We start from the raw sequence: 25,413 nt of genomic DNA on the forward strand, positions 1-25,413 counted from the left end.
GATTTGTACTTGTTGGATTGAGAAAAGGATCTCAATTAAGTTTCATCAATTCTCCCATCTTTGATGAGACAAAATGAAGAGTGATAACATGGGGAAAGGAATGGCAACACATGACATGTTGTTTAAAGATGATTTTCCACTACTTTTCCTCACCCAAGAGGACCTAATTTCTTCTGATTTACCCACTTGATGTCCTCTTTGCCGGTGGCCGAAATTAAGCAGAGCATGCAATGGCCACTTCAATTTTGTCATAAAGGTACTAAGTTGTATTTGGGTTTGCCACCCTTTCATGTCCAATTGCTTTCCCCGCTTAAACTGGTTAAGAGTATAGTACATAGTTTTGGGGATCATATCTTAGAAAAACAATGCAACAGAATGGCGATTTTGCTGAAGAAAATAAAGGAAAAAAAAAAATCATACACACAAGACAAGAGATTTTTATGTGGTTCACTCAAAGAAAGTAGGCTACATCCATGGTAAAGCGATACTCCAGATCCATTATTTCTGTGAAGAAAATACAAAACCTCTCTCACAACTCTCACATCTCTCAAAGAGATAACTACATATATAGTTATAATAAAGAAAACCCTAACCCACGAAAGTACAAAACTGCCTCCTAGAAGTTCACTCGGTTTGTTCCGGTTCTGAACCAACATAGGGCGAAATACATATCAAATTGAAGATCTCGACGAACTCTTTAAGTGTAGTGCGCAATTTTTGGCATTTCTGACACATTTAAAGGCAAAACAGCCCGTCAAAGTATCAACAATACTTTCTGGATTAGAATTGAGATCAGGCTTCACTAATAACACCATATATAGTTGTTTATTTGTATGAGAGGATAAAGAAACTAACATCATTCGTTAAATGCTTTGCTTTGTCTGCTTAGCAAGGGAATTATCCCACCTCATACATCTCAATGGCCAAATTTTAATCCAGAGTAAGTAAAATTACAATTTCAGCTTAAAATGAACAGAGGAAGCAGCTAAAATTACAAAAGATGCCAACTGTGTTTTACATTTATCTCCATTTGTTGAAATTTTTGTAATTTTACTATAAATTTTGCAAGTTTGAGCTACTTTCCTTGCTTGCTTTGGACTAAAATTTGGCTATTGAGATGTATGTGTGATCCTTTATCACATGGACTAACACATGAACTTAGTGACATTTAGAGGACTCTTACGTAAAATATAATTACCATGCATAATTAAATAGAGTAATTTTCAAAGACAAGGTAACCCAGTTTCTCCTTTTCTATTTATTCTTGTTATGTCGAATCCTCATTAAGGCAAGCGGCTCAAAACAATCCACTACAAGCAAGATGAATAAATTTTCTCTAATGGACCTATTTATCTTATCAAGATACTGTAAATAAATAGTAGAAAAGAAACCCACAGTCGTGGGATTACCTCAATACTCTCCTTTATGTGCAGGTCTTCTTGTGGGCTCTGACTTCGTAGGTGGAGCAGGGCCCATCATCGATGGAGGCCCAACGTACCCTCTCTGATGTATCATATTAAGCTTCCATCTTAAAACCAATTGGTTCAAAGTGGGGTAGCCTCTTGTGGCTCTTATACTTGATAATCGAAGTACCCACAATCGATGTGGGATTACCTCTCTCTCTACTAGACAATTCCATCACCCACCCTTTCAAAACTACACTCTGGTGTCATAGTGATCCCTCTCCCAACTAAATATTAAACTTAATGAGTACACAAAGGGAGAGAGTCCTTTAAATTTAAGAAGCCATAATACATTATTACTTGAAGAATCCAAATGGGTGACAATACTTTAACAGTAATTAAATTGCATATCAAGGTGTTCATCATATCTTGTTAAGTTTTGCAAGAACAAAGACAGTGGCAGATGTAATTCCCGGGATAAACAGTTCATTAGGGATTGCAGATGGGATCACACGGTTCTTAATTAATAATGCTGTAGCTGGAATACCAAAGATGTAAAAGAGTATATCTTTTGCTCCAATTCCAGTAACCTCTGTATCAAACATCACAGCTTGTAGGATCTTTCCAAACTCTTCCTTAGTCAAGGGCAAGGGGTTGCCATCTTTGTCTTTTTTGATCTGATGGTGTTCCTGCGAGAAAAATTATTTCATTTAGTGCATGTAGTTTAAAAAAAAAGGGCAAGAGATCTCTACTTGATTGCATGGTCTCTACCTAGTGGGCAGAGGCATCATTTCACGGTGCCCTATGAGAGGGTGTAGGAAACATTACCAAGTAGAGATCTTTTTCCCAAAAAAGGTATTTAAAGCATTGGGACATCTATAAGTAGAATATCATAAAGTTCATAATCCTTACTTCGTATGCTTTTTTGAGGGTCGCAGTGTTTGGTACCCGAAATTGTGTGTTTCCAAGCTTTTTGTTGATCTCACTGTCATGAAGATATTAAGCAATTGTCTTAACTTTCAACTTTGAATGAGTACTGGTAGAACCATATAAACTTAATGGGTTAGGTGTTTTTTCGAAAAAGAAATAAGATTTTTAGTGGGTTAGGATGGATTGGGCTTAGTACAATTTAAAAGGAGCTTCAATACTAGGGTTGCAGTAGGGTCAGGTTGGGCCAGACTTTTTAAAACCCTAGCCCAACTTTAAGTCCCCTTAGATGGGTCCAGGCCCAGGCCCGGCCCAGCCTTAACTCAGCCTGAAAAATCCAATCATGACTTGCCCTCAAGGCCAGACCGGACTGACCCTGATTGGCCTTGACCATGGGAAGGGGGAAGGGGGAAGTGGGAAGGGAGATGCAAGGGTTGGGCCAGGCTGGGGAAAAGAAGAGGAAGAAGACAGGGGTTGGGCTTAGTCCAAGGCCTCAACCCTAGTCCGGCCCGACCATAACTTAGGGCCAGAAATTCCTAGCCCTGGTCTGCCCTCAGGGCTTGGGTATCTCAGCCTAAGCCATGTTCAAGCTCAAGGAGGTCTCTGGTCGGGCCAAACTTGCACCCCTATAATCCTTACGATATGGTTTGGCCTGGCCTGGCCTGCAACTTCTAGCTAGAAATAGAGACACAACGCCATATGGACATGGGTAGGGTGGATAGTTGAAATTATCTACAAAATTTAATCACAACCACTCTAAATGCCACCACTTTTTTCTCCTCCTTGCCACATGAAATACATGCATATGGTTGGACCTATATGATAAAAGAACCACATCCATCTCACTGGTTAAATTTCAGGTTGAAACAAACATAGAAAATAATTGGAAAAAAAATGAATTTAATATATCTTCGGAATACATAGCTCTATGGACAAATGATCGCCTAAAACTGTTATTTATCTATCGAAGTTTTCTGTACATTTATTTAACTCTGTAAAGAATGATTCTCACTAGTGTATTTATTATGGATTGAAAATCTTTGTTTTTTTAATAAAAATTAAGGAGATGGTTCCTTGAAAGGCAGTGTTGCCCTTGGGCCAGCATGGGGGTCAATGGAAGTGTGCACGTAAGCATCAAAAGGGGTGAGATTTTTGTCTTTCATGGGGGATGGGGCAGTCATTTCGTGCCTTTCTGTGTCTGGGTATAAGGACCACACTACCTTTCAGGTTCTTTTTCCCTAAAAATTAATAGTACTTTTAAAAAATGAATTAAAATAAAAAATGCCATATAATTATAATGAAGTTTGACGGCACTTCTGTAATTTTATCACTTTGAGTCATCATATCTTCTGCCTCTTTGGGCCTGAAACTTAACCATTGAAAGGTAATGTTTCCACAGAGCAAAGTTCTATCATTCTAAATATCACCAGCCATGGTGACATATCGACATGCCGAAAATAATTAGGCCAAGAGAAAATTGTCAAATTTATTAGGCTCGAATCTCTTGGGCCATCATAATATAGTACAAGTTGACCTAAGCCCGGTGCACGTACATGTGAGAGATAACCACTTGTCCCATTTTTGCCATTTACAAGGGGAGGATGGGTATTAATAGAAACAAAAAGGACAAGTTGTTACCTCTTACATGTACATTCACTTGCACATACGTACAGATAATCCATTGTCAGCCCGATGAGGCCTACCCAAATTTTGCCCAAGATTTCGGTGGGTTGGGTTGGGTTGGGTTGGGTCTGGTTGTGTTGAGACCTAAAGTAGTCCAGAGTTGTTGGTCCCATTAAGATGGCCATAAAATTGGATAGAAAGTCAGGTTTATGGAAAGTTATTAAAGAGTACGAAACGGGATGGGATAGGCCAAAGGGCAGCCCGTAATCGTAGGCATCGAAATGGAATCCCATTCTAATTAATTAAAGGGGTGTTTTGAAAAATACAAAATCCTAAGTGAGTATTTATTAGGATTTTAATCTTCTCCAATTCCTAAAAGTGTGCAGTGCGACAGTTCGGGGTGTAGATGTCGACACCTGACAGTTCAGACATTCAATGGTTCGGGGTCATTGATTTTTGTTTTTTTTTTTTCTTTCTTCTCGAGTTCGGCACCATTGGATGTCCAAACTATCGCACTGCACACTTTTAGAGAATTGGAGAAGATTAAATTTTCCGTATTTATTAACCCATAGACAGGGAATTATTCCATTTCTACACATGCGGGGTACAGGCTACATGAAAATATTTTTCTAGCAAAGGTGAAGCCCAAGCTCAACAAGCACAAAATCCAAGAGAGAGAGGGAGAGAGAGATACTCGATAGTTTCACAAATTGCATGGTAGAAGTCAGCCGAATTGTTGAAATTGGAAGGTTCAGAAAACCAGCGAACGTAGCATTCTTCTATTGTGGGACGGATTTCCTTAGCCTTCTTTTCGTCTTCACCTGTACAAGAAAATGTTCATGTCATCATCAGAAGATCAGATCAGAACACAGAGAGAGAGAGAGAGAGAGAGAGAGAGAGAGAGAGAGATGAACCAGCTGCTAATTTCTTCATGGTTTGCCCCATCTTTCCTTCTCGATCACTCACTGTATGATATGATGATGGGATTAGGTTGGTGAGATTAGAGAAACAATGATGGATTCTTGACCATCGATATTAGGTTTGTGTGTTACACAAATATATATGTAAAAGCTTGGCTATCAGGTAAAGAATATTGTAAAGAGTATATTAATGCATTCCTTTGACAAGAAGCAAAGTTTGAGGCTCCAAATTCTCATAGGGCAAAGAATTTTATGAGTGCTTGAAAAAAGATATTCTCAAGTAAGGAAGCAATTTAGATCCCCTTTACCTGATTTATATAATTAAGTTCTTACTTGAAAGTCTTTCTTCAAGTAAGGAAGCAATCCAGGACTCCTATGGCTATTTTAGCCATCAATCATAAGATTGGAATAAGCAGTGGAATCGTCAAATACACATTCCTGTTAGTTGTGGTATTAGTGTATATTTTCTTTGTATTCTCTTAATTCTTGCCTTGTATCCTCTTTATCTCATCCCCTTGTATAGACATGCATTGTATAGATACCCGATTGTGTTGGCGGCTATGGCTCCAAATAAAAAATTTCCTATTCGAAGCGATTGATTGAACCTAATGTGGTATGGGTATTAATAACAAATATCTCAATAGGGTTTAAGCTTACTTTTTAAGTGCCGCTAACAAAGGACCTCTAATGGTTCACAATACTTGAACACCGAACCGATAGAAATACGAATCGATCTCCACTTGACACTTTAATGAAACAAGAACATAGCGGAATCTTCCCTTGAAGATGAAAACACCCGACAATCAAGGAGAAAGAGAGAGAGAGAGAGAGAGAGAGAGAGAGAGCTCTAAATCTCCTAAAATCAATATGAGTTATTGTGATCAATCTCTCTTTCTCTCTTCTTACACTATTGATGTCACACCCCGGAACCACCCCCTAGGAGGATCCGATGGTTTGATCTCTCTTTCTCTCTTCTCAGACTATTGATGTTACACTATTGATTAATCTTTTGTTGCTTGTAACTTGTATCTAGATTCTGGGGGTGTTTGTATACTTCGGGTATTCGGGTCGACCATCAGAACTTCCCAAGGGGTAGTTCTAGGGTGTGACAATTGAATAGCCAAATAAGATTCTTTTCCTTATTTAGATTCATGTGGCAAGTGGTGCTATTCTATTAGGTCATACACCAAGATAGCTTAACTAGAGTCTTACAGAAAAGCAAATTAACCATAATTCCCCATATTGATAAAAAAAAATAAAAGCATTACGTGTAGGTCCCTTCACTTTTCAATATCTCACAATAGACCTCTGGAGAAATTGGTTTCTCTACTTTTTTTCCAATAAATAAGGCCATTGCCAGATATTCATAACCACCTTCCTTCCTTAGAGCTCTAACCTCTGATTTTGAGCCTTCCAGTCCAGACTCTCCTCTTTCTGGTTAGTCCCTCAAAAAGCCAGGAACCTCCGGAAAAAGAATGAAATTCGGACGAGAATCTCGTAAAAAGCCAATGAGAGTGGAAATTTGGCAAAAAAAATTCTCAGAAAATCCCAAAACTTTCCAAAATCTCTTGGTCGAGCCCCGAAAGGTTAATTTTCTCCTGAATACCACAAAAGTACTGTTGGAAATCCCCAGTCAAGCCCCAAAAGGTTAATTTTCTCTCTCCTACCAAATTTCATCGGAATGCTCTGTATAGCTCCCTGATTGTCGCGAAAGCATTAGAAATTGCCAGATAAGAATCTTCTCTCTCCTCCTTTATTGGCTCAGGAAGTGTCGAATTGATCTCAAATCATCGTAGAAGTGCCAAAATTCCCTAGAATCCACCCCAATAAGACTGTTAAGGCCACAAAAAAATGTATTTTTCTTTCTTCTACCTTTTTATATATATTTACTCAGTTTTCTGCATAGATCATGAATCTGTAGTTGTTGTTATATAATTGTCTACCCAAGTTAGAGTTTTTGAACCATAACCCTAGTTGTTTGTCGACATTTTGAGATCTGTCGAGTTAATTATCATATGTTGTGTGCCCTTGCCATGTTGTATTAGTATCATATACTTTCATCACTCTTGGATATTACGGAAGCTCATCATGGAAGTTCCTCAGTATCTTCTACGGACTTAGAACATTAAGCATAGTTGTTCGATTGAGATCACTTAGATCCTTTTACATTTTCTCATTTAAGCTCGGTCATCCATCCCTTTTCACAGAATACTGTGGAAAACAAATTTAGACATTTTTCTAAGTCAAACCACCTAGTTTGTTGGGTTTGTTCATTCAGGTCCTTATCTGCCTTTTACTTTGGGTTTTTCTCATCTTGTGGATCATTAGATCTGCAATGATAAACGAATACATTTCAGATCTTAATTCTAATCTTGAAAGATTTTTCAACTTGATGTAGCACGCTTTTAGCTTTTCAATCTTTCAATCCACGAACAACCATCTTCTGTTCACGAAAGTTTGTCCTCATCATTTATTCTTTCAATCAATATGTCATCTTTGTCTTCAATGGTTCCACCTCAATAGCTTAGGTATCATCAATCTCTTAGCATATTAACACACATGTTAGTACACTCAAATACACATTACACAATGGTTTTCATATCCAAAACACATCATATAAATAGAACCTTCCAAGTCCAACAAAAAATATTTATAAAAATATTAATAATTGTTAATAGTATTAACAATATTTTGTAAATAATTTAAAAAAAACGTACCACCAGATCTGGATTTTGTCAAATCATGTATGTACAAATAACCTCTCTCTCTCTCTCTCTCTCTCTCTCTCTCTCTCTCTCTCTTTGTGTGTGTGTGTGAAGACATTGGATTTTATCCCATCCTCAAAATGAAATCTTTAGAAAATAATAGAAAAAGGAACTTTTTTTCAAATGATTATTTAATACAAGGATTTTAATTGTGAAAGTACCTAATCATGTAGTTTGAATCAATTTTAAAATCAATTGACACAACTTTAATATAGTAAAAAATTTTAGGGATATTTTAGTTATTTTCCAGAGCCATTTTGAGATGGTACAAAACATTAGTTGGAAGTTACACAAGACATCCAAATCTATAAATAGACCCCACACACTATTTAAGGACATCGGATCACCATCTCTATGCACGCCTTCAAGGTAACATAATGAAGTGTCTGCTCTCTCTGATATACCTTTGAGGGAAGTGGATTCCTTGTTAAGTATTTCTTTTGTTTACATTCAAACAACATGAATCCAACGTATTGATATATAATCGTAGAGAGACATCAACCGTTGGTACACCAAAACCTATGATGCCTAACTACAATGATAATGACATCTCTAGTCTGGGGGCTAATCATAAGCTACAAATGAGAATCTTCTTCCTGACACAACTACCAATAGTCCACTCAAGATTATCGTATAATCTAATTAAATATACACACAATATGTATACTCATACTTGTCTCTCAGAATCTAAATGCCTGAAAAAACACGGTACGACAACCATATGAACAAAATGCCAAATTCTATCCCTAGTTGTGAACAACTTAATTTTAGGTTAAAACCTGAGGACAGCCAATCGCCCGTTAATATTTAAATTCTTTATTAATCAATTTGATGGACATACTTCCAACATTAATAACACAAATAGTTGTGGATAATATCATACAAACTAGCACAAAATCTGTTCATATCTTCTTCAGTTTTGCAAGAAAGAAGACAGTGGCAGAAGTTACACCAGGAATGAACACTTCATTAGGAATCACTGTTGGGATCAAACTTTGCTTGACAAATAGTGTTGTTATTGGAACACCAAAAATGAAGAAAAGTATATCCATTGCTCCTCTAGCAAGTCCTGTATCATTATTTGTATTCTGAACGATCTTTCGTCGGAATCCACCTTCCTTAGCTAAGGATTTTTCATTGTGTTTGCTATGATGGTGTTCTTGAAAGATGCTGAGGAAACCAAACACAAATAACAACACTTCCTTTGCTCCTGTTCCTGTAATTCCTGTTTCAAAAATTACATGTAGGAGGATCTTTATGAACTCATCCTTCGTTAAGTGTTGACAGCTTTCTCTGCCTTTATGTTCTCCCTGTTAAAAAAAAAAAATTTGTCTTCTATTTCAGAAAGAGTAAACAAAGGAGGTATTACTTAATTTGTAGTATACATAGGCTGCGTTTGGTATGCATTCTAGGTCGATTTTGCATTTCCGAATGATACAAATAGTTATTTTTATCATCCGAGAATGCGAAATCAACCTAGAATGCATTCCAAGAATGCATACCAAACACAGCCATAATGAGAGAGAGAGAGAGAGAGAGAGAGAGAGAGAGGTAAGGACATGAACTCTTCCTCAGTAAAATGTCTATCCTTCGACCAAAAAAAAAAGTGCTTGCCGGTGTCTTTACTTTGAATTTGTTCCTGCAATAGCATGTCCTTTTATTGCATCAAAAGATTAAAAAATTATAAAATTATAAAAAAAATAAAAAAAAAAAAGGAAAGGGGGAAGAGGAGGGGGGAAGGGCTATTTTCATAATAAAGTCACTTTCCTTTGTTGGTCATTTGGCAAACATGGGTTGGTACATATGATATAAGAGCCAACACCATCTCACCAGTCTGTTCATTGCAATGCTTTTTTTCAACCTGAAACTTGACAGGTGAGAGATGCTGTGGATCATCTACCACATGGCCACATCCATGTCTGTCCATGCCAAGTGGTTAACCCTCACCCTGCCCCCCCCCCCCCTCCCTCCCTCCCTCCCTCCCTCCCTCCCTCCCTTTTTTCCCTTGCAATGGGATTTAAGTCTTACCTTGAATACTTTTTCAAGTGTCTTGGTGCTTGGTATGCGAAATTGTGTGTCACCAAGTTTTGTGTTGATTTCTCTGCCAAGAAAACAATATTTCAATTGCTTTTTTTTTTTTTTTGGTAGAAATATTTTAATTGTTTCATGCAATGGAAAAAAGACCAGTTAAGGCCTTAGTTAGAAAAACAACACCCAGAATGACGATTTTGCAGAAGAAAAACGAAGAGAAAAAGAAGAACAAGCATAAGATAACATTGACGTGGTTCACCCCCAAGAAAGAAGGCTACATCCATAGCTGAGCGATAGAACGATTCCACTATTTCTGTGAAGCAAAATACAAACCCTCAAATCTCACATCTATAACAACGTTATATCAGAAAACCCTAACCCAGAAATTACAGAACTGCCCCTAGAGATCCACTCGGTCTGATTCGGATCTAAACCAACATATGTCAAAATACATATCAAAACGAAAATCTTAACGAATTCTATAGGAATCAGCGCCTATGGCACTGTGGTATGCACTTTTTGGTCATTCTGGTGCATTTCGTCCGCCAAAGTATCACCTCAACACTTTCTCAACTGAGATCAGGCTTCACCAATAACAGGATTGGCTTGATCTTCACAGCCTGCATATTTTGTGTGTGTGTGTGTGTGAGAGAGAGAGAGAGAGAGAGAGAGATTACTCGATGGTCTGAGAAATTGCATGGTAGAAATCAGCCAAGTTGTGAATATTGGTGGTGTCTGCAAACAAGCTATCATAGCATTGGTCTATTATGGGAGCGATTTCCTCTTCTCCTCTTCTTCCTAGTGTAATATCATTAATATAGAAGAAAAGGCAATATTGATCAGAAGCTGAGATTAAGCAAATTGAGAGAGAGAGAGAGAGAGAGAGAGAGTGAGTGAGTCTTTTCTGAGATTAAGCAAATTGAGAGAGAGATGTACCAGTTGCTGATTTTGTTATGGATTGACCCATCCTTTTGTGTGAATTGTGAGGGTGTGGCAATGAAATTAGGGTAGTGAAAGGAATGAGTCTTATAGCTAGTTATGTTTGTTTCATGTAAGCTAACCAAGGAAGTAAACAGCATATTTCATTTCTTTGACAATAAGCAATTTGAAGATAAGACTGTGACCCTAATTCGGATGTCCCTTTCAAGACAGAAAAGAACCAAGGAATAGTCTCAAAGTAGGAATTCCCACCCACTTGGCCAATAATTTTGTGTTGGAATAAAGTGTATCTTTGGGTCCCACATCTAAGGATTAAATCGGTTCAGTTTTGGTTTATTGGTTCAGTTTAATCGGTTTCAGTTTCCAAACTAACACGATTAGTAATTGGTTCGACTTTATTGGTTCCTAATTGGTTTATTGATTTAACGGTTTAATAGGTTCACAATTGATTTCTCGATGAAAACCAAAACCAAATTGATTATTAGACTTTAAAATCAAAACCTAATTGATTATTAATTGTTCATTTCAATTTGATTTTAAGCGATAGACTTCGATTCAGTTGATCGGTTCCAATTCAGAATTGATACCCTTGCCTACAACTAATTATTCCAGTCCGGCCACTTAGGCACTGTATGGTAACGCTTCTGTTTTTTTTTTTTAGTGTTTTTGGGTCCGGCACACTTTTATGTGTTTTTGTGTTTTTTGAGCATTTATGGGTCCTAAAATGTTGTGTCCTGAAATTTTGTATGGTAACACTGAAAAAAAAAAAAAAAAGTTTCTAAAACTTGGAAGAAACAAAAGTCTGTACGGGTCGCAGTTAATAGAATCATTTCTGTTGTTTACTAAAAATTACGTAATTGTCACCTACACCATGATTTATACTTATAAGATTCTGGATACTTCATACAAAAGAAAAAAATGAAATAATTAAATATGCTTATGTAGACATGTAGTGTAACACCAAAGAGCTTAAAACCCAACCTAGAATTCAAAAGATAATTGGGAGAAGTAGATACAAACTCCTTCATGATCCGAGGACAGAAACAACTTCAATCCCATTGATAAATGTGGCTGAGTTGTTCATTGATAAATGTGGTTTCCTGTATAGGATGGATTTTGATAACTTGTGTGATTGTGGTTTTCTATCTTGGATGTATTTTTCTCGGTTCTGGATTCTTGGCCATCAAGGCATTGTACTCTATATATATTCACAAGCTCCTGCACGATTTGGTTGAGAGCAAAAACAATTCTTCTACTCCCTACCTGAGATCACCATCTCCTACCAAGCATCAACCTCGCCAAGCACTCACACAAGCCATCACTGCCAAGCTCGGCTCCAGCACCGCATCATCCCTGGAATCACTCCTAACTAGGGGTGCAAGTTTAGCCCTGTTGGCTCTAGCACGCCCCAAGTCCGAACAAAGATTGGGTTGAGATACCCTGGCCCTGAGGGCAGGTTGGAGCTGGGAATTGCTGACCCTGAGTCAAGGTTGAGGCCTTGGGTTGAGCCCGGCCCGGCCCTATCTTCTTCTTCTTCTCCTCAATCTAACCCACTCTTTGCATCTCCCTTCCCCCTCCCCATGGTCAAGGCCAATCAAGGTCAACCCAACCCAACCCTAAGGGCTGGTCAGGGTTGGATTTTCAAGCTGAGTCAGGCAAGGTTGGGCTAGGGTTTTAGAAAACCCGACCCTGTTGTAGCCCTAATACTTATAATTATCCCGCTCTCATCTCCCTTACCTCATTAGCACCACCAAGACAAAATTTCTCCCAAAACCTAGCCTTTAACGCATCATCTCCCTTATTGCATCATCATCTCCTTAATTTACCTCATCATCCCTCCATTGCTCAAAATCCCAGTACCCAAACTGCCATCACCCTACCTCACTTGAAACCATCATCACCAATCATTACCCTGCATCACCGTCCCACCGCCATCGTCTCACCATTCACCTACCGCTGCCATCTCAATCACTGATACCTTCTCAACCATTATCCACCGCCACCTTCTCAACCGCCGCATGAACCATTAACCCATCCATGCCACCCATCCTTGTTCGGTCCATTTCCCCAAAGTTCCTCTAATAGAGCGTAGAAATGACCACCCTACCCCTATCTGAACACACTGCCTGGGTGGGGTCCACCAACCCCCTATTAGAGGGGCTTGGGGAAATGGACCGAGTAGGAAATGGAGCAGATAATTTACCCTCTACTACACCACACCCAGGAAAATTATCTCCTCTAGTTCCCTGCCCGGCCCAGTTCCCCAATTCCTTTAATGGGGGGGGGGACCCCACCCGGGCAATGTTCGGGCAGGGATAGGGTGGTCATTTCTGCCCCCTTGTTAGAGGAATTGGGGAACTAGGCCGGATAGGGAACTAAAGGAGATAAAGATCCCCACACCCACGGCCACCTATCTTTGCACCGCCACCCTTCATCTCCATCACTCTAGTATCGTCCAGCCCTTCCATCACCCACCCTTGCATCCCCCTAAACCAATACTTCTTTTAATGCCAACGTTGACTCCTCCACCACCTACTTCCCCATTGTGACTAGTGGCGGCTCCTCCTCCTCCTCTTACACTCTATCCCAAGCCCATCACTACATCTCTCTCAAACTTACTCCCAAGAATTACCTCTTTGAGTGACTCAGGCTTCTCCCTTCATCCATGGCCAAAATCTCACGAGCTTCATTGATGGCACAAATGTCTATCCATATCCATCTCTCCAGATCACCATTCCAAACAACCCTCAACCACAAGAAATTCAAACATCTGCTTATGGAAGCAACAAGACTCCACCTTGATGAATCTCCTCATAGCCTCTCCCATAAAGGAAGTGCTACCCCTTGTCATCGAAAAAACATCAAACAAACAGATTAGGGACACCATTGAAGTTGCCTTTGCCTCTGCATCAAATATCAAACTCCTCTTGCCACATCTCACCCTTCAAGAGTTGAATCACAAACCAAACAAACCTATAATTATCACCCACCATACCCCTACCCATCCCCTTCCCCTGACCTATAATTGATTCCCAGATACTGGTGCAACGCATCATGCAACACTTGATCTTTCGTCTCTGCCTCAGTATGACGACTACATGTTAAGAAAACAACGCCCAAAATGGCGATTTGCAGAAGAAAAACAAAAAATATAGAGAGCACACACAAAGCACAACACAGAGATTTACGTGGTTCACCTTCAAGATAGAAGCTACGTCCACGGCCGAGCAGTAGAACAGGTTTCAATGTTTTCTTTGAAAATGTTACAAACCCTCATAACCCTATCTCAAAGAAATAAGAACAATATATAAGAAAACCCTAACCCCAGAAAGTACACAAATGCCCCTAGCCCAAAACTGCCAAAAAACCTGAGCCGGACCAAAACATAACACAGGGCTCAAAAGTACTCATTTCGAAGATCTCGATGAGCCCAACACAACTCCAAGCCTTTGGCATGGAGCCTCACCATTTTTCAGCATTCCGATGCCGTTTCGAGGCCAAAACGGACCTTCGAAGATCTCAACCGCACTTTCTGGACCAAATCAGGCTTCACCAACAACACTCTGGCCAATTGCATGTGGGTCATGGCAAGTAATTCCCCATCTCTAAAGTTCATATTCTTTTTATTCAATCACCTATTGCATCTTTTACACTATCTTCAAAACCTGGAGGACAGATTATCCAACTTATGACTAATCTCAAGGAATCATGACTTTTTAACCATATGTTCTTGACTAGGAGAAGTTAGGAAATTCGTTAAGATTTTTTGACACGCATTCAAGTGTATACCACAAGCCTAAAGTCGTCCTACCAAAACACTCATTTTAGGATAGTTGATTCAATTTATTCGGTGCAGTCTCCAGGTAATAGAGATAGGTTACAGCCAAAGAGGTACTTATCCCCATTTCCTACAGGCTCAAACTAAACTTAAAAAGATGGGGAATAGAACGCTATCCAGTCGTGCGCCTTGCGTGGCTCCCACGCCTAGACACAAAAACCACCTTGGGTGCTTGGAATTTCCATCTTTACATGGGGGTAAGGCGATCATTCCCAGACACCCAAGGCGGTTTTTGTGCCCAGTCGTGCTCCTTGTGTGGCTCCCACACCTAGACACAAAAACCACCTTGGATGCTTGGAATTTCCACCTTTACATGGGGGCAAGGTGTAGACGCTAAATTTTGAGACGTTGGAAGTGTGACTCGACGATGATGATCAAAGCTCGACTAGCTTGCGTGGTGACCAAATGGTAGAAAATTACCAATTTACCCTTACCCCACTTTTTGTAACCAAACTGTCCCAAGTAGAGCCCAAATCCCTAGGATAGCCTTATTTAACCATTTTAAGCGCACATGTGAAATTTCACTCCGATCAGACACCTTTTGTCAAAATGGCTGTTTCACCTCTGGCTTGGTTCTGGACCGCCCGATTTGGCCCAAAACACTTTGGATGACCTTATTTGGTCATATTAAGCTTTAATGTAAAGTTTTGGCCAATTTGGATAACTTTTGTAAAAATAACCATTTTGCCCCCAGCCTAGTTCTCGGTATCCAAGCCACCCGATGTGACATGAAATCATTTTTATAACCTTATTTGGTCATATTGTGCTTACACGTAAAATTTCATGTAATTGCGATATCATTTGGACCTTGATCATTGTGAAACGCCATTTATGTGCTTTCCTCGATATCTGTGCCATTTTTAGGCAAAATCCGGCGATACTACCACATGGATGGTAAGTACGTGTTGAGACCTTCGCGGTGATATGTGGCGCGTCAAAATCGGCCATTCGGTTTTGGAGATATTAGCATTTGAACGTGGACCTCTAAAATGGAATCTTTAAATAGTTTATATAAAATTTAAAAAAAAAAAAAGTGCGGTAAACTGAGTTGACCCTAACGCAGTCTGACCCAGCCCAACTGAACTGTCGGCAGGGGACAAAGTCAAACCCCCATCATTTAGGCTGAGCCACATATGGCCCCATGCCCACTTGCCTGACCCAAGATAAGGCTGCACCGGCCTAGGCACACGCAAGCCCAGCCAGCCCATCAGCCTTTGGTTCCCTGCCATCAATACCCCAGGGCTCATTCAGTCATTTCCTCGAATAGATTTTTTTCCTATAAATAGCAAGCCATTTGGAGGGTTGAAAGACCCAGAAAATTCATGAAAAAATTATCATTGTGAAGCTCGTTCTCCCATCTGTCCATCCATGCCAGAGACATCCCCAGATCATGCTAGACATATAAAATTCCTCAAATACCCCTTGTTCATCACTCTTGCCATTCGGGCAACCACACTTGGAGTGGCTTTCGGTGCTTTCCAACGATAATTTCGGCCATCCAAGGATATGTAAACTGAGCCCAGACCCTTCCACGCTTCAAGGGTAGTTTTTATATATTTTTATTTATTTTTTATGTATTTCTTTTGATTTTCTATAGTTAAAAGAGGCCGTTTTCAGTTAAAGAATCTTCAAAAATAACACAAGAGTGATAAAATTCTGAAATTTTCAGGGATAATGTTTACCACTATGTTTGATATTCATTAATTTTCTCAAGCTCCAAATCACGGTTTTTGTGATATTTTTGCCCCTATGAAAGATTTTGGATTATGTAAAATATAAACATATGGGTGGGTATTTGGACCAAATTATTATGACCACGTTAAAGATCATGTTTTGATTAATGGGAATGGGCTATGGTTTGATCCAATTCGGATCTGGGATGGGGATTTTGTATTTTTCTTTGTTTTCCCTTCTTTTTAGCATTTCAGAAAATATTAAAAATAGTATAAATACATAAAAATTCACAAAAAAAATTATGAGATACATATTTCATCAGGATTGATTTTATGGGATCATTAATCAGTGACATGAATGTTTGATAATTTTCATAGGTGTTCCCTACCATGTTAGGGATGTAGATGTCATTTTTCTATTTGTTGTGAAAATCCAAGAAAATCAAAAGAAAAAAATATATTTTTAAACATGAAAATCTGTTTCAAGTTGTTTTATAATGTTTTCATATGCATACATGCCCACCATGAATCATAACCATGCAAAAAAAGTCATTCTTGCCCTTGGGGGCATTTTGGTAATTTACCAAATACAAGCCCATTGCGCCATCCAGTAGTCTTACTCGACATGTTTAGTAATTTCAGGATGGTTAATGACATATCAAATGCCTGAAATGACTTAAAAGTTCTTGTTCTAACATTTTTACCATTTTTCCCTTAGGGGTATTTTGGTCATTTTGTGACCGAATCATGTTTAGGGTCCTGGAAAGGTTTCTATAACTTTATTTGCATGTTTTACTATCATAAGTATGTTTTAAGCATAATTTTTCTTTTTCATGAGTTTTTTCATGCATGTTGCCTTCGAGGGGCATTTTCATAATTTTAGTAATCTCGATCCTTAAGCCATTTTGTTTATCAAACCTATCCATGATATTACCATTGCCCTAGGATCTTAATAAATTTGCACAACTGACCATGGTTTTTTGACCATAGAGTTAGTTTTTCTAACTTAGGTAAAATAAATCAACTAGATTAATTAGGGCGCATAATGTACATAATCACTCAACTTAGGGGTAGTAATTAAGATTAAAACATTAATTTCAATTAGCCTAATTAGGTCCATAAATTTCAACAAAGATAATTAAAACACAAAAAAAAAAATAGTTTAATTAGGTGCATAATACGTATAACACAACAGTATACAATAGAGTTTGGTCTAGGAAGACCGGTCGTCGGCCGGGCGATTGCTGGGTGCCTAACAGTAACACCTTCCCAGCCCATAACTTGACACTTACCCAGAGATCTGGAGCAGATCATCCATTGAGGCATTGGAGTTAGTTTAGCGCCCTTCTCTGAAGGACAGGCAACATTTGTGGGTCCTTGACCCCGATCTAGGTGGTGACTCCCTACACCATCAACTACAATCCCCGCATACACTCGGGTGCACCACGCCAGAAAGAGGTCGCGGATCGATCTTCGCCCGTTGCGCCTACACAAGGCAACCATTCCCAGACACCCAAGGTGATTTTTCTGTCTAGGCAAGATGCACTACCGATTAACTTTCTTTCTCCCTAAATAGATATGTGCCAAAAGGATTCATAGTATTACCCATAATCTTAGCAAGGCTTTGTTGATAATAGGTGAAAAGAGATCTGGAGACACAATTGAAGAGGGAAAATTATTTCTCGCATGTCAAGAGCCCCCCTTTTAGCCTTTCTGAAGAATTCAACTCAAACTGCCCCCAAAGTGCTCCTAATCTCAAACGGAATATAAAACTAGTAAGGCTGTCAAAGTTCAACTCGAAGCAGTCGGATCAACCAAAATCGACTGTTTCAGCCCAGACTGAACCGAATTAATCAGGCACTAGCAGCAATAACTCCTACTTGGTATTTGTTCTACTGTATACAATATTGCAAGGAGACCCAGATCAGCACCAATAGTGATCCATTCACAACCTGCCACGTGGATCTATATGGGTTGTACATGTGAAGAGGAACCCATTCCCTTCTCAATTTAAAGTTTCAACTCCAAATGAATGGAGGATGTGATTCAAAGTTGATACCAAAGCTTCCAAAAATCTACAAATAGTTATCTTGAGACCATTTGTAATTATTTTGAGCCACATACCTCACCCATTCAGGGCTGAAAATTAGTGAGGACGACCTCTTGCAAGGATCAACATGCAGTAGATAATGATCGGTTAATGTGTATGATGATCAACTTACACTTCTCTGGATTAGCAATAAGGCTAAACAACATTAGAATTGCCAGTTGCCACAAGAGTCAACTAGTATGATTTTTAATCTTCACATGTGCTTATGGAGCATAGGATGCATAGATGCAACTGTATTAGCAGATTTAAACAACTCTTTTTCACAATTCTTGAGGTCTTCAAGTGCAAGGCAATCACAAACCATCAGTAATTCACTAAACCCTCTCCTCTTACTACCGGGAAAAGAGAGGGGGCGCAACTCTGCACTAACCTCAACAACCCCTCACCCACCAAAAACAAACAAAACAAAAGCAATAATATGATCTCTCAACCCAGGTTCAGCAACATTCAGCTACTGCAAGAAAGAGACAGAGAGCACGAGCACAAAACATTACTAAACATTACTAAGATGATATCCAAAAATCATTTTTTTTTTTTTGCTAAATATAAATATTTTAAAGGTGTCGTTAGCATGAAGTAGTCACAGCCCGCAGGAACATGGGTATAAACAAGCGATGCGAAAAGAATAAACAGATTGGAACAACATCCTCATGGGTATTGTTTTCTGTTACTTCCTGAAGCAAATAAAAGAAGCAAAAAAAAATAAAAAAAAGAAGGCAGCAAAATAAAAAAATACCCCAAAACAGCTTCAGGTATGTGCATGTTTGTGAGCATTCCAATACATGTGTGTGTGCACACAATACAAAATCAATGCTGGTCAAGGGAGGAAGGAGAAGAAATGATATGGTCCTCTATGTTCATCACCTTCTCAGCATACCACTTGGAGAAGCCTTCTGCAAGGGCCTCTTGCATCCATGCATGCCTGCAACTCTCAACTGCTTGTGGAATGACTAGCCATTTCCTCTGGCGGGTGCTCTGTTCTGGCCAAAATTCCAGCTCCTCTTTGACAAGTAGAGCAAACATTGCAGCTTTACACAAACCCTCTAGGCTGAACATGTCTTGGAGGGTTTTGCTTCTGAAATGGTAATGCCCTAGCAAATCCTGAGATACAAAAGAAAAGAAACAAAGCTTGGGTTGGTATGATCTAAATAAATGAGGAAATATACCAGCCTAAAAAGATAGTTTTAGCACTCAATCTAAATAAATAAAATCTGGAGATGGCATTACATCAATATAGCAAAATAGTAGAACCCATGCCTTTTGTCTCAGGGACTAAGACAAGCTGAGGGTGTAGTGAGGCTCAAGTACAATGATTGTTGGTCCCATGACCAGGATAAAAGATTCAGCCCCAACACTTTATGCGGGCTTAGAAGCCTATTTGGAGACAATTGTCCTTCAGAATCTACCATGATGCTTTGACAAAGTTATGCATTTGAGACTGATGGAACAAATTCTCTATTTCCTTTATGTATAACTAATAGCCCTCCAGGATGACCCCATCAAACATCCCTAGCTATATCTCCAAGTACAACATTTTGGGTTTCCATAAAAATAATTTAAAAAAATACCACACTTGGGGCAATATTAATTGCATGAATGGGTTGTATAATGATCGTTAAGGCACATGAAGTGTTTGTACACTTCTCTAGGAAGTCAAGTTCTTCCGGTAAAATAGGCTTGTCCAGTTTATTAGTCAGTCACCATAGGTCCAGAAGAGATCACTCAATTCCATTGATATTCCAACCAACAATGTTCCTTTAAATAATAGGAGACATTAAAACATAAAGTTGTATTTTTCAGCCACGAAATATAACAGAAGATCCCACATATATACCAATAGCCAGAAAGGTGAGGAATTCTCCGATCAGTCCTACATACAACCTCCTTCAAATAGTCCATACAAAATCATCAAAACTGCATAACAATGGGAGTGTACTGGTTTCAGCCTTGTGGTCAGAATCTCCAAAACTTCATTAGATTATTAAATTTGTTGGACTAACAAGATACGTCCTGATATAATAACATGATGACCTTGACTTCGTACTGTAATCATAAGGAAAGGCGAAACCACAGCTATCACCCAACTCAAACCAACTAAGCCCTATACAACTACTCAAGACTGTCTATACAGATTCTGTTCCACTATAACTCGAAGGGCATAGCTGATGTCAACTCCTACACTCCATGGGTTCCTCACCACTTCAACCAGGTCTAATTCGGTTTATCCCTAGTCTTTCAAATACCCAACTATTACAAGATCTTTTATCCATTACTGAGGTCAACCCTTTGGATTGATAAATATTGAAAGAACAACAGTAAATTGACTGATAATTGAACACGAGGTATATACGGATGTGAACGGATAGACAAATAAGAGGTATAAGGATGACACATAAGCTGGAATCTATTGATAGGACATAAATACATAGTTGTCAAGGTGCCGCCTCGGCATCTAGGCGATATTTCATAGGCAAAGCAATGCACCCCCTTACTTGAGTCAAGAAAGGCATCCGCCTTGGTCACCTAGGTGTCGCCTAGGCATCTAAGGCAGTTTCCTTTTATGTGTAAGCTTCTTTTTTTTCACTTTTTTTTATGTATTGCTTTTATTCTACTTCTTTGTTTGTCATTGCATGGTACACTTTAATTCGCTACACTCACCTACAAGTAATCAAGCTTATAAAATACCTTTCTAGACCTATTAATGTCCAAAGGACCATAACCCTCGGCCGTGTTTGGGAGAAAACGAGGAAGGCAAAAATCACCGGCAGCGGCACTTTCTCTCTTGATTCCAGCACTGAAAAACTTCCTCTGGCTACTACGTCTCCGGCAAGTATTCCAATAGCCCTCTGAAGATCTCAACCACACTTTCTGGACCAAATCAGGCTTCACCAACAACACTACAGTAGTACTGGTCAATTGCATGTGGGCCATGGCAAGTAATTCCCCATCTCTAAAGTTCATATTCTTTTTATTCAATCACCTATTGCATCTCTTACACTGTTTCAAAACCTGGAGGGCAGATTTTCCAACTTATTACTAATCTCAAGGAATCATGACTTTTTAACCATATATTCTTGACTAGGAGAAGTTAGAAAATTCGTTAAGATTTTTGGACACGCATTCAAGTGTATACCACAAGCCTAAAGTCGTCCTACCAAAACACTCATTTTAGGATAGTTGATTCAATTTGTTCGGTGCAATCTCTAGGTTATAGAGATAGGTTGCAGCCAAAGAGGTATTGTCCCCATTTCCTACGGGCTTAAGCTAAACTTAAGAAGATGGGGAATAGAACGCTACACAATCGTGCGCCTTGCATGACTCCCACGCCTAGACACAAAAATCACCTTGGATGCTTAGAATTTCCACCTTTACATGGGGGCAAGGCGATCATTCCTAGACACCTTAGGCAGTGTTTGTGCCCAGTCATGCTCCTTGCGTGGCTCCCACGCCTAGACACAAAACCACCTTGGGTGCTTGGAATTTCCACCTTTACATGAGGGCAAGGCGACCATTCCTAGACACCCAAGGCGATTTTTGTGTCTAGGCAAGACTCTAGTTAGCAAATTCGGATTCGAAAATTATTCGAATAAAGAATTATTCGGAATGATTCGTTTGTTTAATTTAAGATTTCGGTCAAAAAAGCGGATATAATAAAATTCTGATCCGAGTTCGGATTCGAAAATTATTTATTTACCAAAATAAAAGTTAGGCAAAAAATTCGGACATTATTTTTAATTTTTATAGTATCTGTTTAACATTATCAATCAATTAACATAAAATTCGGAATACAAGCATTTATAATCTACTAATTCCATCATCCATAAAAGCATAACAAGAATTACAATGGTCAAAGCATAACAAAAATCAAAATCATAACATTTAGTTTACCTAATTCCATCATCCATGCAAAAAAAAGTACTATAAACAAAACAAAATAGTCACAATGGTCTAAAGCATAATCAAAATAAAAATCATAACATTTAGTCCACCTAATTCCATCATCCATGCAAAATAAAAGTACTATAAACAAAACATAACAATCATAAAAGAATAATAATAATTACATCACCATAACTCAAATAAATCAAATAAAACTGTCTGGGGGTTAAGTCTCGCTCTCAGTAAAAGTGCCAATTGCACCAAATAACATGTCTTCTGCAATGCTATCGTCCACATCATCCAACATTCTCTCGAGCTCTCTATCAACGGCCTCAATGCTCTCATCAAAATTGTCGATACTATTGCTGTCAAGATATTTACTAAAAAAAAATGTTGTCAAGATTAATAGCCAACATGTTCTTCTGTTCAACTTTAGCTCTCTTTTCCATCATCAATGAATTCATCCTAACATAAACTAAATCATCTAACATCGCTGCTGACAATCTGTTTCTCTTTTTTGTTTGTGCTGCATCCCAGGCACTCCAATTTCTTTCACAAGCTGAAGAACTACACGGTTGGCTTACAATTCAAATGGCATACTTCCGTAAGATAGGAACACTATCACCTTGAAGAGACCACTAAACCCCTACATTGGTAAAAAGATAAAACAATATAACTATGCAATTCTAAATGACAAGTAATTTGTATATTTAATAAAAAAAAAATTTTGAAATTTTGAAGTACACTTACGAGGATGTTGTGACTTCATCATTATCATGGCACTAAAAGAAAAAATTATTGAGTTCTTCATTTGGTATGAAGCCAATTGTCCATAATATTCTTCCCTCTCATCTTCTGGAACCAATACATCACCAATGAACTCTGTTGCTTCTTTGATTTGAGGAATCTTTTTGAATCTTAGACTACAGTAATAAGTAGGGTTGAAAATAGCAGCTACATAGTGAATCATACCTAAAATATTTTCATCCCCTCTCTTATCAAAGATTCTCAAAATCTGGCCATATTGATAGTGTGTCTCCTTAAACTTCTCTAATACCTCTCTTGCTCTTTCCATTGCATCATACAAGTACGCTGAGGTAGCCCCATCACCATCGACCAAATGAAGAACTCGAATGATTGGTTCCAAAAGCTTCAAAATCTCTTATGACTCATTCCAAAATGACTCCCTTTGAATAACATTTACCATCCTATCTGCCTCAACAGATCTAGAATTTCTTAGACTCCTTCACTCAGCTGATGCAACTAGGAGTCTAAGCTTCTCTTCCACTTCAACAATGGACTGAAGAATTAAAAAGTTTGAAGCAAATCTAATCTTACAAGGATATTTTAGATCCTTATTTGTGAATTTCCTCATCAACTGTAAAACAATTTTAGACCTGTACAAGTAATCAATAATGCTCTTTGATTCATCAAAAATGTCTTGAACCCATATAACTTCTTCATATATATCCTTTAACATAAGATTAATACCATGGGCTGCACATCGAGTCTTGAACAACCAACGGTATCTTCCAAGAAGCATATCAAATGCATTTCCATAATTGGAAGCATTATCTGAAATTATCTGAACAACAACATTTGGACCAACACTTTGAATCCCTCTGTCAACAATACCAAATATAAAGTCACCAATAATCCTAGCATGTGAACACTCTTCTGACTTCAAAAAAAGGGCACCACCCAGGGAATAAGCGATCACATTAAGAAAACACCGCTTCTTTAAATCAGTCCATGAGTCAGACATTATAATGCAACCGGTTTCTATCCACGATAATTTTACTTCTTCAGCATATTTCTCAAGGTCCATTCTTGCTCTAGAGATTATTCTACCACGAAGGGTAGAATAACTTGGAATCAGAATACTAGGATCATATCGAGCAGCACACTTCAACAACTTAATGAATGCCTCTGATTGAACAATATTAAATGGAATATTGTTCTTAATAAAGAATTCATGGAGGCATTTCTCCCAATATGGCTTATCCATCTTAGGGATCATTTCCTCCATAGTGGACTGCCTTTGACCATGTGTTGTTGTGGTGAAAGAAGTCGAACCAATCACACTCTCAGTAGTTATACTCCTACGTTTTTTATTATTTGATTCAGAACTAACAACAAGAACAGCTTCTCCTTGGACATCATCAACTACTTTTTCATAAGGGGCAATATCATGTCCACTAATTTTAGCCAAATGATACTTGGGGCGAGTGACCCCTCCGTAAAACTGTTTTTCACAAAATTTACATTTGAAATGACCATTATCAAGTTGATTAGCATGTTGCCAAAACTTGTCTTTTTGTCTTCCCACTTTTCCTACTTGTTGAAACAAACAAAACAATGATTATTATACCTTACAAAAATCTAAATAAGACAAACTCATATTGGTAAAAGTAACCATATGAATTAGTTTCCCAAAAAACCAATGGAGAGGACAATGGGGAAAAGCAACATTAAAAAAATGTAATATTCTTGCATGGCACCATGTGCTTTTTTAAACCTCCCATGAAATCCCAATAAGAGAAAAACGAGAGAAACATGGATAGCCCTCCAAAGAGTAAGGAAGATAGATTTTGGGACTTTTTATATTAGAAGAGACATATCTTTCTCTGTTTCTTTGGATAAAAGCAAAGTCTCACACGTTCATTAGAGAGAAAGAGAGAGAGAGAGAGAGAGAGGGTATTAAAGCAATTAGCTTTTTCCCCATACATAGTCTAACTATAAAAGAAATAATAAATAGAAAAATTATCAGTGTCACCCCCTAACGTTTGACTATATTTTAAGGCACACCCAAATATCAATTGTTACCTATTTTTAAACGGTGTAGACATATGAAATTTCTTTGACCATAGTACCCTTTACTCGAAAACATAAAAGTACAATAGAGTATTTAAATTTAATCCATTTTCAGGTACAATCTTCATCGTCACTCTTTCAACGACCTAAGTTGTTGTCGTTCACTCCGACTCTAGTTGTTGTTGTAAGGTCGCACTACCACCACTGGCACCCTCCCTCACCGCCTGATCTCCTTGACAACTGCCACAGCGACTATGACTCGTCTTCTTCGATTATTGACGATGGTGATATTGGCTCTTCCGCAGACCCTTGCCTTTCGATCTTATTCAATCACTCCCCCACCTTCTCTTTTCTTCATAAATTATATGATTCAGAATCATTTTTTTTTCTTTCAATATTACTACTGCAAATGAATAATATTTGCTAATCTGAAGAGCAAATCCATGAATCTACCATACCTTCACCTCTAGAAGAAACATTCTCCGAACCCT

The 25,413-nt window shown here is 38.5% G+C and overlaps 2 protein-coding genes and 1 long non-coding RNA gene across 3 annotated transcripts in view; all 3 read right to left on the reverse strand.

Moving 5' to 3' along the window:
• Positions 1–1,765: 1,765 nt before the first annotated feature.
• On the reverse strand, positions 1,766–4,955 carry LOC122643041. Its single transcript, XM_043836668.1, has 4 exons — positions 4,868–4,955; positions 4,648–4,774; positions 2,316–2,388; positions 1,766–2,092 (listed from the first exon to the last, which is right to left on the reverse strand). Exons 1-4 carry the CDS (start codon positions 4,896–4,898, stop codon positions 1,826–1,828), a joined length of 498 nt encoding a protein of 165 aa, XP_043692603.1. The 5' UTR covers positions 4,899–4,955; the 3' UTR covers positions 1,766–1,825.
• Positions 4,956–9,191: 4,236 nt separating this feature from the next.
• LOC122641380 lies at positions 9,192–10,466 on the reverse strand. Its single transcript, XR_006329895.1, has 3 exons — positions 10,347–10,466; positions 9,667–9,739; positions 9,192–9,277 (listed from the first exon to the last, which is right to left on the reverse strand). It is a non-coding gene; the product is annotated as an uncharacterized LOC122641380 (long non-coding RNA).
• An 8,311-nt stretch (positions 10,467–18,777) lies between these two features.
• LOC122643070 (nudix hydrolase 16, mitochondrial-like) overlaps positions 18,778–25,413 on the reverse strand; it is a 64,237-nt gene continuing 57,601 nt past the window's right edge. Inside the window, exons 4-5 of the mRNA XM_043836705.1 lie at positions 19,094–19,330; positions 18,778–18,903 (exon numbers count right to left, since the gene is read on the reverse strand). Of these exons, the coding sequence (XP_043692640.1) occupies positions 18,796–18,903; positions 19,094–19,330 (345 nt within the window). The 3' untranslated portion in view covers positions 18,778–18,795. The remainder of the gene's footprint in view (positions 18,904–19,093; positions 19,331–25,413) is intronic.

This window comes from Telopea speciosissima, chromosome 10 (genome assembly GCF_018873765.1).
Source record: "Telopea speciosissima isolate NSW1024214 ecotype Mountain lineage chromosome 10, Tspe_v1, whole genome shotgun sequence".
NCBI classification, from domain to species: Eukaryota; Viridiplantae; Streptophyta; class Magnoliopsida; order Proteales; family Proteaceae; genus Telopea; species Telopea speciosissima.